The 13,702-nt window shown below is 37.6% G+C and overlaps 2 protein-coding genes across 3 annotated transcripts in view; both read left to right on the top strand.

Annotated features, from left to right (window-relative positions):
- LOC109843427 (B3 domain-containing protein Os06g0194400-like) lies at window positions 123–5,162 on the top strand. 2 transcript variants are annotated; one of them, XM_020412362.1, is made up of 7 exons: window positions 123–380; window positions 481–573; window positions 2,994–3,025; window positions 3,123–3,288; window positions 3,657–3,875; window positions 4,091–4,183; window positions 4,975–5,162. In XM_020412362.1, exons 1-6 carry the CDS (start codon window positions 240–242, stop codon window positions 4,127–4,129), a joined length of 690 nt encoding a protein of 229 aa, XP_020267951.1. In that variant the 5' UTR covers window positions 123–239; the 3' UTR covers window positions 4,130–4,183; window positions 4,975–5,162. The 2 variants fall into 2 exon arrangements, with proteins under 2 accessions (XP_020267951.1, XP_020267952.1); XM_020412363.1 differs by having other exon boundaries at window positions 135–380; window positions 3,669–3,875.
- Window positions 8,111–13,702, top strand: part of LOC109843425 (hexokinase-3-like) — an 11,636-nt gene continuing 6,044 nt past the window's right edge. The window contains exons 1-7 of the mRNA XM_020412361.1: window positions 8,111–8,443; window positions 10,650–10,800; window positions 10,910–11,092; window positions 12,002–12,076; window positions 12,209–12,364; window positions 12,780–12,878; window positions 12,976–13,103. Of these exons, the coding sequence (XP_020267950.1) occupies window positions 8,172–8,443; window positions 10,650–10,800; window positions 10,910–11,092; window positions 12,002–12,076; window positions 12,209–12,364; window positions 12,780–12,878; window positions 12,976–13,103 (1,064 nt within the window). The 5' untranslated portion in view covers window positions 8,111–8,171. The remainder of the gene's footprint in view (window positions 8,444–10,649; window positions 10,801–10,909; window positions 11,093–12,001; window positions 12,077–12,208; window positions 12,365–12,779; window positions 12,879–12,975; window positions 13,104–13,702) is intronic.

Raw genomic sequence — 13,702 nt, 5'->3', positions numbered from 1 at the left:
GCCGCGAGCCAAATAGCAAAACTCATTCAATAAAAGAAGTAATAAATACATAAAAGTCCCATCATCACACCCTTTCCCTCGTTTTGAATTTCAAACCGCACCCGTACCAATTCCCAAAAATACCCCCCCAAAATCCCCCACTCCTGGTCTCCAAACGGTCACGAACCCATTTCTCTCTCTCTCTCTCTCTCTCTCTCTCCCCACCAAAATTTCTAGGGTTTTTCTTTCCCCTCTCATCGATGGCGACCGAGGTTCAGGAATCGTACGAGGAGCTCCGAAGGAAGAAGCTCGAGGAGAACAAGAGGAAGCTGGACGAGCTCAAGCTTCATTACATCTCCTCCTCCCTTCGAGAAGCTTCTGCTTCTCCCAAACCCTCTCCTGTGGGCCCCCAGCGATCCCTTTCTCTCTCTCTCTCTCTCTTTAAGAATCGATCTTGATTTGACTTGTATCTTAAAGTTCGAATCTTTGGTTTGCTTGCAGGTGAAGAGGGTGAAGAGACAAGCTCTGGAACCGTCTCCGATCAAGCGGCGATCCGATCGGATCGCCAATCTCCCGGAACCAGCCTACAAAGAGGTGATACTGATTTTTATTTGGTTCAAGAGATTTTTCCTGTCAGGTTTGATTCCTGTGATAAGTATTGGTCATTAGGGTTAATAAATTCTCAATTTCTTGATTGGAAATTAGTGCTGTATATAAGTATGGAAATTAGTTGGCTTACGGTTTAAACTAAATTTAAGGAATCCAGATATCTAACAAACCCACATTGCACTTGGTCAACGTGGGACTAATGGACCCCAAAGTCAGGCTGCTTTGCACTAGTATAGTCTCAGTAACTATGTTGCCTGGGTACTTCGTTCGTAGTACCCGTACCCGAACATCTTGCACACTCCTTGCATATATGCATACATTTATCTGAGCATGTACTCAATTATACAACACATGGTTTAATTTAGAACATTTGTCATACATTTCCTAGGCATACATCCTACACTTCACATCCACTTCTTGAAGCTTGTTGGACGATGGTTAGGTTCTGAATTATAATTTTGAAGGGTCATTCAGATGTCCAGTTAAAAAACTAGTGATGTTCCAACTTATAATCCACATAATAAAAGAAACATAAAATGTTGTAGGAATTATATTTCTCACCATTGTTCTCATAAATTATTATTTTCAATATATAATATGTGTGTATATAAATATTTATACAGTCGTGTTCTTGAACCCTACCTTTTATAAATTTGTTGTCTCATACCTGTACCCGTACCTATGCAACATAGCTTAGTGGAATGCTGCAAAAATCCTGGCAACATCCCGTACCTATGCAACATAGCTCAGTGGAATGCTGCAAAAATCCTGGCAACATCTCTTTGGTTTTCCACTAGACTAATTCTGAGCAAACACTGCAATGTTGTCGTCACCACCTACACAGCTTGTTTACAAATGGAAAGATGGGATTGGCTCTTATACTATTTGTAAGAGACTAGGAGAAATCACCCTTAAAAGATTGCTAGAGTGAGAGAATCTAAATCTCTTTTGAACATTGATTCTCTATTTAGTCAATTTGGGACTAAATAAACTTTATCGATAAATTATCTGTCCTTGATGTTTGTGACGTTAACAAATTGACCGAGGTTAATCCTAAATTTGGGTTTTTAATCTATTTTCTTAGTTTATCTATTTGCTTGCAACTAGATGAGCATATAGACAAAGCTAAGTTGCATGGTATATAATCATAGTTTTGAGCTACATATGTAAACAACCATTTTAGATCATAGCTCTTAAGGCTGAAATAAGCTCGACCCTTATCCAATACGTTAACAAAATGGATGTGAAGTGTAGGATATATATCCAAGAAGTGTATGCCGAATGTTTTAAATTAACATGTATTGTATAATTGAGTACATGTCTGAATAAATACATGCAGATATTTAAGGAGTGTCCAATATGTGTCGGGTACAGTTAGAGGTACGACATGTGTTGGGTATGGGTACAACTCCATATTAGAAGCATCCAGGTAGCATAGAGACAAAGAGAGTTATTTAAGTGAAACAGTGGGTAACTCCCCTGTGTTTCTTTAATAAAAGTTCAGCAAAACAATCTAAGGTAAACAATAAAAAGAAAATGAAGGGAAGAAGATCATAAGATTTTCTAAGTGGACCTAACAACAAATATTCATCCTTGATATTTGGAAGGTTAACCAAATTGACTAAGCATAATCCTAAATTTGGGTTTTGTAATCTATTTTCCTAAGTTTATGCACTTGCTTGCTACTGGACAAGCCTCCATACAAAGTGGCAGATGATAAGATTTTTTATGGGGAACTGCATCAGTCTTTAACAGGTAGACAACTTCAGCAAATGTACAAACTAATATTTTGAAATGTAATGTTGGAGCGAGCCCTATATATGGAAGTTACCTCAAGCATCCTATGGAGCAGTCTTAGCAATTCATTGGTAAATTTTGTTTGTGCTCTGAGGTCCACAGTTTACAGTTTTGTTTTTTACCAATGCTTTGATAATTTATATGTTACATAATACATGCCATGTTTACTTGCTGTATCTGCTGTAAAATTTCCTTTTTTTCCCATTGATTTCAAGTAGGATGTAGTGTTTAAAATGTTCATGCAATTATATGAAATAGGTAAGGTGAACCTTGTGAGTATGGACGTTACCTGGTTAGAAAGTGAGAGACTTTTTGCTTATGAGTATGGATGTTACCTGGTTAGAAAGTGAGACTTTTTGCTTAAACACCCTCAGGAGAGGATCCAACTTTAAGGTTCTAATCCAACTTCCCTATTCCTGTCTGATGTTTACCAAAATTTCTGCCCTCTTTTAGCAATTGTGTTGACAGGAATAATATATTAGCAAATGCCAAATGAACTAGAGTAATTTATAGTTTCTGGAATCTACAGCATATTTTACATCACAGTGTTTTGGAGAATTAAAAGCGAATATCTCTTAATCTTTCAGTAACACATTGGCGTTTGACAGGTAATTCCTGATGTTGTACCACGACCCAGGAAGTAAGTATTTAAGAGAACTCACTAATATGCTTAAATCTTAACCGTATATCATCTCCAAATCTGAAGCTTCTTAATTGTTTTTTCATGGGACTTGCAGAATGATATCTAAACACAGAGACTTATCAGGTCGTGTGTATGCTTCGGATGAAGCTAGAGCTTACACGATAGAAAAGGCAGAGCAGTTAGAGGCAGAACTTGGAAATGAACATCCTTCCTTCATCAAACCCATGCTCCAATCACATACCACTGGAGGATTTTGGCTTGTAAGTGCATAAAGTATTGCGCAAAATCTCTTTTAGTTTATAAATTAGAGAAACTCCCTGAAAATTCAAAATTATAGTATCCCGTCCAGACCATTAGAAATTATCATACACAATGCTAACATGAATGGTAAAAGATCTAAACTAGCTCTTACCTACTCTAACTCTAAAAATTCTCAGTAAGTAAATAATGCGAAAAGTTTCCAAACACATGTATTTACAGTTCAGTGGAACAAGTTCATGGGTCTTTTCTCTAATTTATTATGATTTTTTTCGTTTGTGCGTGTGTTTGAGCTAAAGAAGCCAATATTTAGCAGGCTTTGTGAAAGTTACCTTTTCTACTTTCTTTTATGTAATTATATGGCTTTGAGATCCTTGAACAGGGTCTTCCTAACCAATTCTGCAGCAAGCATCTACCAAAAAATGATTCAACAATCATTTTAATAGATGAAGATGGGTCGAAATCAGACACTACCTATCTTGCGCGTAAGAAAGGACTAAGTGCTGGATGGAGAGGCTTTTCTATTAATCATGATTTGGTTGATGGAGATGCTTTGGTTTTTCAGTTGATCAACTCTTCAACGTTCAAGGTGACGATGGTTTTGTCAAATTGGATAATTTCCTTACGTATGCATGTCTTTTCCCCCCTACCAATTTTCCAACTTGAATCTCTCTACTGCAGTTAGTTTTATGTACAACGTCTGTCTATTCTTAGTCTAGCTACAACTATTTCTTTACTTGGGGTAAAAAATAACGTGTAATCTTTTCTATATAAAGCTAGCTCTTTTCACATCTTCATTTTCAGGTTTACATTTTCAGAGCAAGGGAATATGATAGCAGTTGATGCAGCTATGGGCATGAGTTTTGATGCTAATGCTAAAGGTTAAATTAGAAAAAGGTGACCATCATCTACTTAGTTTGTGGACCCTGCTTTGATGATTGTTATAAGTTTTGCATGGTAGTCACATATGAAAATATTTGACTGGATATACCTTTGAGTTGATTGTTATTTGTGAATTAGGAAACAACTGAACACGTCTTATGCATTACTTAGAGTTTGGTTCCATGAGTTGATTCTGCAACATAGAGCGTATCTATGCTTCTTTTTTTTATATAAAAGAGAATGCCCATGTCAAAACTTTTGATTTCCTTTTTTGCCCTCACAATTTTTTATAACTCGCAATTATGCCATTATTATTTACGAAACTAATGATCCATAAAATGCAATTAATCCGAACTTTTTAATATGGCACTTCTATAGTTATATAAATTAACATAAAATGCTCTATTAAGTCTTTATATGTATGCTTTTTATTCAATATGTGCATGTACAATCTTGCATGTAGAGCACCTGTATACTAAAGAAGTCGTAATATATATTAAATAACATTTAGCTGCCTGGTAGAGGTAGTCAACATTGCATACAAGTAGAACATTAAAGTAAAGAGATAGCTTTTGTCGCAAATTTGACAACGATAATCATCAACAGATCTTAATATCAAGGTTTAGTTGAGCTTTTTAAGTCCTTCCTCAATGTCGGTCGCATATTAGTATTTCTCAGGAAAATGTGCTTCCAAGAATTATAGTTCATTTACGACTAGTAATATTCCTTATTCTTTCACATCATCCAAAGAACTATGTGATTAAATTGTCATAATTTAACTTATCCTCCTCCTATGCTACATGCAGATTATATCTTTTCTAGAAGCTGCTCTCTTGCTCCAGGAAAGGCGGGGACATTTATGTTGAATTGCGCAGCTTTTGCACCTTTTGTTGTATTCAAAGCAGGCTAAAACTTCCATGATTAGGACTTGTACTGGTGTTCCAGTATTAATGCAGCTGCTATAAATATTAGATGGAAATCTGAATTTTTCCCAGAACGCTCAGGGCGGTCAAAACCTGTCGAAGTTCGTCGACTCGCGCGCGCGCGAACCAGCAACGAAAAACTACGGTTGCATACTGCTAAACTTTCAAATTGAACCGAACAACTAAAATTGCATGTGACAACAGTTTGCATCGTCCGCCGTTGCACGCAACCAGCCCTCGCATTTGCAATTAATGTGAAACAAACAGCTACAACGCCTTTAACTGGCTAAGTAGACTTGTGTCAATGGCCTCCGCTCCCAATCAAGTCCGCATCAAGCCGCTGAATTCAACGCGCATACGCTTGCCTAGATTGTTGTCACATAAATTTCCTTCCTCAGCCCCACAAAGTTCTTCCTTGTACGCAAGCAAGCAATCAATGACTCGGTAGGCTCGGAAATAAAAGCCAGATTCTAGCCGGATCCATCCAATTTCCCACTTCACAACTAGCCATTTTCAAGTGGGATAATAACATTTAATTTTTAGACAATTAGGGGGCGTTTGGTTCCTGTTTTTGGAGAGAGAAAGTAAGGGGAAAGCTATAAAAATGTCAGCTTTTTGGCAGCTTTTCTCCAAAATCGTCTTTTTAAGAGGCGATTTTAAAGAGACGATTTTGGGGGAAAGCTGCCAAAAAGCTGATATTTTTGGCAGCTTTCCCCTATTTTACAACTCCAAAAAAAACAATCCAAGCGGGCCCTAAATGTATTTCAGCCATTTTGTCTAACACTTAACCCTTTTAGTTGAACTTTCCGAAAGTTCTAACTAAATTTGTAAAACTCCCCTCAAGTCTAAGGTGGCTTTTAGGGGGCTGTTTGGTTGGCTGGGAAACTAAGAAAAAGAAAAATCAAAACACCCAAGACAACCATGCGAAGATGTTTGATTTCCTTTTCTTGTGTTTGGTTGGGAGAAAAAAAAAAGAGATGTTGTGCATGTAGGATCCACCCACTTGTAAGATAATAGTGCCATGGTCCCAAATTTAAGGAAATACATTTTCTCCCAAAAAGTTATGAAAATGCATCCCACAACCTATTTCCCATGAGTAATCTCCCAAACTTGGGTTTCTAGGAAATGAACCAAACAGCCCCTTAGGGAGTTTCCGAAGTTAAGGGGTGTTCCGCAACTTACTCCAAAGTTCAAGGGGTTTACTAAAAAATCTATCCTTCTTCCGTATAATACCGTACGGATACCAACTGCCACCCTCGTTTCCCCCTCACGCTTTCCCTCGCTTTCCCGTACTCCTCGGCTCGCGAGAAAAACGAGAACGCCGAACAACTCGGGCCCCGTAATTCTCCTCAAATCGCGAGGGCATTCTCGAAAAAACGCCACCAATAAAATAAATCTATTTATTTTCTCGTGCTCTGCGGGAGGAAAGAAGCTTTTTAGATCGTACGGCTCTGATTGCTTGCTTGGCTGGCGCTAGCGGGGGTACAGCTGCGCGTACGGCGTAAAAACGCTGGTCCCGTCGCCGTTCTCGCTCACTTTATTCGTTTGGGCCCAGGACTTTACCGAAATAACCCTCCCGTCCTGATGAGGGGCGGATCGCGAATAAGGTGGGGGGTTGGGGTGGTTTCTGGAAAATGCGGTGAGGCGGTCGGGGAATGGAGAGCGCGAGTGTCGCTGTCGTGACATACCGACGCGAGTCAAAGCGAAGTCCACGTCGGTATTTATGGAAATGGTAGGGGTAAATCCGTCATTTGGGAGGCCCCTTCCGGGAACCGAATGGACCCTTTACTTTTGCGTGGTAGCACCTCTTAATTTTCGATATTGGCTATTCTACTCTGTGGTCAACAGAGTTTATTTTGTATTATACATTACGGAATAATTAATTTTGTGAAATATATATATTATATATATATCATATACAAATGAAATAGCTGCATGTTGTCACTCTTTCGCTCATATTTTTTTGGTCTTGATAAAAAACCCAAAATTAAATTTTTCCCCCCCGTGAACACGATAAATGCATTTTACCGAGTACATTTTTTAGGAGGCATGATAGACATGAAAATAAAGATTAAAAAAGCATGATTGTTGTATTTAGGGTTTGTTATATTAGTTCCTTAAATATTTAATGCTTTGAAATTTGTCTCCTAAATCATTAAAATTTCTATCAGATTCTCCAATTTATATATTTACTAATCTTTTAATTCCATGCAAATCGTTGTTTTAACGTAATCTCTTAATTATCGTTTACAAAGCGCTAGCATTATTCCCATGATAAGCACAACTTAATGCTTAAGTAAATTTGAAACAATCAAATAATAACGTGTAACTTCTCCATCCGATTTCACTATAGAGTAAATATGTTTTTAAGCTTCAAAAAATATATAAACAGTGCTTTAAGGTTCGAGTTTGATGTAGCGTGAACAGAATTTTGTTGTAGCATAAACAGTAGAATGAAATAGCGTAAATAGTAGCATGAGTTTTGCTGCGACATTAACAGGTGTTTTACTGTTTCAAAATTTACTGTAGCATGAGTGACATATTTAACTGTAACACGAATAACGACTTTAAAGGCTTTGCTTTTAAGTTTTAAATTAGCATGAGTTTTGCTATAGCACTAACCGGTATTTTGTGGTATCATAATCTACTGTAGCATGAATAACATTTAACCGGTATTTTGTGCTACCACTTATTTAATTTGAATGAATTAATTTAAAATAACTTTGTAAGAATTGAGTGGCGTAATAGTAACATTTCAATTATTTGAGAGACTAATTTTGCCCTAAGGATCCTATCAGAACCACCCTTATAGGAGCGGGGCGATCTAGGGTGTTCTGATAGAATATTTACTCATAATTTCAAAACGACTTGCACGGACCGTAACAGCAACTTTAGTGATTTGAGGGACCAAATCAGAATATTAAAGATGCAAGGTGCTAATATCGAAAAAGCCCAAAATAAATTTGAGATTTGAGAAAGGCGTATATGCAAAAGAGCCCGCAAATAAAACCTAACCCCTTCTCTCTCTCATCTCTGGTGTCTCTCTCATCCACACGCAGCCATGACCCCTTGAATCGTCGATGGGCCGGGTGGGCTTCGGCATAGCGGTGGGCTGCGCCGCTCTCTCCCTCACGATCGCCGGGATCCTGGTGACCAAACGAGTCAAGAATCGCCGGAAATGGTCGAGGATCCTCGAGATTCTCGCGGAGTTCGAGGAGGGATGCTCGACGTCGACGGCGAGGCTGAGGCAGGTGGTGGGCGCGATGACCGTCGAGATGCACGCCGGACTCGCCTCCGACGGCGGAAGCAAGCTCGGCATGCTTCTCACTTTCATCGATAAGCTCCCCACTGGGTAAATTTCTCGACTTTTGGCTTATTTGCACTTCGGTACCCCAAGTTTTGAAGTTGTGATGCTCGAAAGACCTAACTTTACTCACTTCCCTCCAGTTTTTGGCTGGGGAGAGATTTTGTTTGCCGTTCGTTCTTCTATATTGGTGTTTTTGAACGAAAGTAACATCATTTTTTTGTTGTTGTTGCACTTTGGGGTATCAAATTGTCAAAATAGAAATTTATGTACCTTGAAGTTAGAAAAGGGTAGACCTTTGGGGTATTAGAGTGCAATTAACCCTTTTATTTTTGTGTTAGTAGCTTCAGTATTGCTACCCATTTGAGAATATGATCATTAACCTCTTATTGGGGATTTAACTAACATTTTTGGAGTCATTATGAATAATAATGGAGGTTTTTGTTTTAACAATTGGATCATTGATTCCCTATTTCCTTGTTTGGTTAATGAAGAACGTAAACCCATTAAATAGTTGCCATGAATTGAACACCTATATACTCCATATCACTTTCAATGTATGCCAACAACTCACATCCCTATCATTACTATTTGCCACAAGTTTTGAGCCGCTTGTTATTTTGCTTGAACCAAAATTGGAACCTTCTGTATTCTGTGTTTAATGCTCGAACATATTACTGTTGTTTTGAAGAGTTTTGGGGCTGTTTGTTTCCCTGGAATTTGTTGGAAAGTGGGACCGACGTACAGGAATTCTGTCAGAATCAAAATTTTCAACCAAAATTTTATGTTCTGTTGGATGGAAGTTTGCTAAGGATTTTGTTTGGAATTTGCTGCAACGTTAACAAATACCCATACTAGAAATACCAGCTTCTCTTGTCTGAAAGAGAGTAAATTGGTCTCCGCATGACACTTTCCGTTCGGCCAAGCAAAAACTAAATAGAATAAAATAAAATAAAATAAGAAGGAATTTTTAGAATTTTGAGATTTCGAAGAATTCTCAATTCGTCAGTTCTCCAGCATCCAAATTCTAGAGACAAGCTGCTCCTTAGATTCATTCCTACAGCATTATGTACCTTCTCTGACAACATCATATGTGGGCTTGTCAACAAATTTCCACAAACAAGATTGTCTCCAATTTACTTTGTTGAATAATTTCCCTTTTGCAGAGGCTGTTGGCCTATAAACTGTTCACCAGCTAAACCTCACCGAAGCTCACACATTTGACATTATTAGATCACATCCTTTATGTACACCTACACTTTAGAGAAGGAAGAAAAGATCTCTCAGTGGCCTGTCTGTACTGTTATGATGGTTTCTTGTCAAAATTTTCATGCTTCACAAGTGCATATGATTGGGTTTTAGTAGCTTTCTCCCCATCCTTTCTATCTCGTTATTGTTTTAAGCCTTTACCCATCAAACTGGCCTTGTGTGGTTCAAGGTGTAATGAAAGATTTGAGAAATTGCTGCTACTAGTAGTTTGATGGATGCGAAACACCTCTTGATTATTGTCATCCCCACATTCATCAAAATTAAATCTGTTTCTCCTGTTCTTTATGTAAGTATCTTTCTGCCAGAGATATTTAAGTGATGCCCACACAACCTAGAATTTTTGTTTGTTAATGAGATCAAGACTATTATTTTGATAACTTCGAGGGCTTGAGGAAAAAAAAGTGGGCATTCTAAAGGGTTCAAAATTGAAACACTGCAAGCCAGCAATTTACCTTTCTTTCTTCGTCCATCCGATCATATTTTTCCTCTTACGCTCTTGCTAGTCTTTACCACTTTTAGTATCTGGTACCGTTAACTTGAGCATCAAATGATGGCATGGCAACACCAAGTCTGCAGAGGAACATACTTTCAATGTTTTTACGTATCTATGTTTTTACAATTCTGTTAACCTGTCATGATCTGCTTGACCAACATCTTTTTCATCATCATCATCATCTGCAGAGATCCTTTAATTTACATTAGGTTTTTCGACAAAGATACTTCGAACGTACAAAGAGTCGTAACATTTTGTAATGATTTGAGCTTTGTCAACTAAGATCTCATTTTAGATTTTTCTTTTGATATTATTTATTTTAATGGACTGAGATGGAAGTTTTAAATGTGATTTTTCTTTAGCTTAAAATTTTATTTTATGTAGAGATAATTAACATTAAAAAAGATAAAAGTACGGTCTAAAAAAGGTTTGTATTAATTCTAGTATGTTCTGCTGTAAATTTATGCATTTTTTTAAATTTTCCTTCTGCAGAAATGAGAAAGGTATTTACTATGCTCTTGATCTGGAAGGTACAAATCTTAAAGTTTCCCGGGTTCAGCTTGGGGGTGGAAGGTCTATGATTTTAAGACATGAGGTTGCACAACAACCGATTCCTAGAAATTTGATGACTGGCACTAGTGAGGTAATTGAAATATTGAATCCCCTTCTATTCTGTTTTATTTTGCTTTTCCTGAGATCTTTTGTATGTTACAGCTGACTTCTGATATCAGCTTCATCACAAATTTATGCAGGACCTGTTTGATTTTATTTCTATGACACTGGAACAGTTTGTTGCTAAAGAGGAGGATGATTTTGAGCAAAGACCGGACATAAGTAAAGAACTTGGATTTACATTTTCGTTTCCTGTCAGACATTTGTCTGTTTCCTCTGGCCTTCTTATCAAGTGGACGAAAGGATTTGCGATTGAGGATGCTGTAAGTTAAAGGATATATTGTTTGTCATACTTTTAGCTTTCTTCAGGTCCTACAACCTAATCTCGCAAACTCTATGCGGACATTGTAACAACTTTGCTCGTCTTCTGCTTTTGCAATGCTTCTCTATCTAGATTATGGGCCATCTTTGACGCTAAATGTTCCTTGTTTTCCAATGATACTAACAAAACATAAGTTATTAATTGTTACAAAATAAACATATAACCCTCAACCCTCACCATAATTTCAGAGGTTTGGTGTAGTGACAGGGACTTTAACATAGTATTAGAACACCCCAAGTTCAAATCCCACCGGCCATGAATTTAAAGCATATTTTCTAAAAAATTGACACCACTGCACGAGTCTTGGTTTCGATGGTGCTTAACATGTGTGGGCATGTTAGGATATAAAACTGTAACCCTCAATGTAATAGTTAGGAATTTGACATTAATGTTATATTGTTAGGATAATTAATCTGGCAAGTGTTTTACTTTTGCAATTACTTCTAGTTTTCTGAGAAATTTTACATGCATCAATGCATATAGATGAGAACTTTGTTGCTTTTTAAATTTAGTGCTAATCACAGATAGAGCCCTTATAGTTTTGAACTTAAAGCACTCAAGTTTTATTGTTGCAGATAGGCCTTATGAGTGAATTTGTTTGACTCTTTTTTCCCTCAAAGAAAGAGAAATTTCCTTTTTCTTTTGACAAATAGATCCCCTGAAGATAAAAGAGGCAAAAAAAAAAAAAATCACTCAAGGGGTCTATCTGCAACAACAAAGCTAGAGGGATAGTAAGCTCAAAACAATGACGTTACAGGGGGTCCATCCACAACTAACCCTAAAAAATTTATCACCTTTCATTGTTCCTGTTAATAGAGTTAAGTTACCTAACATCAATTTCGGTAATTAGGTTGGAAAAGACATTGCTCAGTGCTTAGATGAAGCCATGACCAAGAGGGGGCTTGATATGCGAGTGGCAGCTTTGGTATGGTTCTATCTCCTGTGATTGTTCTAGCTTAAAGTTAATGGAAACAACATTTGACCGACCCTTTTGATATTCACTACTCAGAAATTATTTAGTAATTTATGTGTCTTACATAGTAGTCAATATGAGCAGGTTAATGATACTGTGGGAACATTGGCACTCGGTCATTATCATGATAAGGACACTGTTGCTGCTGTGATTATTGGAACAGGCACCAATGCCTGCTATGTCGAATGCACTGATGCAATTATTAAATGTCAAGGACTTTTTGCAGATTCTGGTGGAATGGTATACTTCATTTATTCTTACTCTATAGTGTGTTTTAGATATTAGTCCTCAAATCTTTAATAATCCCATACTACTTCAAATCTTTGAAGGTACTCATACGTCCCTCAAATGCCAAGGGATCTTTCAATTTGGCCCCTCAATGACCAAAATACCCCTCATCTTATGTTTTCCACCAAAAACCACAAACTCCTTTATGATCAGAAAGCCAGTAAGCGTCAGGGGGGGGGGAGGGGGGTATTTTGGTTATTGAAGGACCAAAGTGCAAGACCTGTTAGGATCGGAGGGACGTATAAACAATTTCAAAGATTTGAGGGACTAATATCTAAAAAAACCTACTCTATTGGGGTTCTGAAATGCATGGTTTTTTTATGCAACACAACAGTCAGAAATGTGACTGAATCATTCTGCTGATTAGGTAGTTAACATGGAATGGGGGAATTTTTGGTCATCACATTTGCCGAGAACTTCGTACGATATTGAACTAAATGATGAGAGCCCAACTCGTAATGATCAGGCAAGGTTCTATTGTTTTCCCCCTTTGCATCTAATATTGCTATGTTGCTTCCTTTTTTTTAAAAAAAATATATTCTGCTGATGCACTTTTTTTACAGGGTTTCGAGAAAATGATTTCAGGAATGTATTTAGGTGACATTGTAAGAAGGGTCCTTTATAGGATAGCACAGGCGTCGGATGTTTTTGGAGATGCTGCAGCTTGTTTATCTGTTCCTTTTGTACTCAGGTATGTGGTATAGGAATCCTGTCATGCTGTGTTCTCTCTGTTTCTGCCGTAGGAGAGGTTGCTCCTGAATTCTTATCAAAACACAATACCATCAACATCATAGGCTAATGGCAACCGTCCTAGCAGCTTTATTGTTGTGATTGCATTTAAATATCTTCAGATGCAGGACCATGTTTTGGCATTTGAAGCTTCTCTTTGACTCTTTATACTTCTCTGAATCTTATAAGTTGAAGTTCTTTTTGTATAGATCAATTATTGGTTTTTATGTTGCCCTTGGAAAATTTCATTTTGGATCAAAGTGCAGGTGTATCCATGTATTTTTATTAGTCTTTTTCCCGGCGCGCAAGTTTGGTACCAACTAGTCAATTGTCTCGCGGCTCTTTCTTGATTTTGATGCATGCTCCATAAATACCAGTTGATTGGGAAAAGCCTCAGATGCAATGGTGGCTTCTCGCGGCTCTTTCTTGATTTTGATGCATGCTCCATAAATACCAGTTGATTGGGAAAAGCCTCAGATGCAATGGTGGCTCTTTCTTGATTTTGATGCATGCTCCATAAATACCAGTTGATTGGGAAAAGCCTCAGATGCAATGGTGGCT

Source organism: Asparagus officinalis, chromosome 5, assembly GCF_001876935.1.
Source record: "Asparagus officinalis chromosome 5, Aspof.V1, whole genome shotgun sequence".
Classification (NCBI taxonomy): Eukaryota; Viridiplantae; Streptophyta; class Magnoliopsida; order Asparagales; family Asparagaceae; genus Asparagus; species Asparagus officinalis.
The sequence above is the reverse complement of the archived record's forward strand: the minus strand, read 5'-3'. Positions and strand labels throughout refer to the sequence as shown.

What these genes read in the sequence shown, in the direction of transcription:
- LOC109843427 (XM_020412362.1), top strand. Translation starts at nt 240, where the DNA reads ATGGCGACCGAGGTTCAGGAATCGTACGAGGAGCTCCGAAGGAAGAAG. An exon ending in GTTGTACCACGACCCAGGAA is followed by an intron (nt 3,026 to 3,122) that starts GTAAGTATTTAA and finishes TGGGACTTGCAG; the next exon opens with AATGATATCTAAACACAGAG. An exon ending in CCACTGGAGGATTTTGGCTT is followed by an intron (nt 3,289 to 3,656) that starts GTAAGTGCATAA and finishes TATGGCTTTGAG; the next exon opens with ATCCTTGAACAGGGTCTTCC.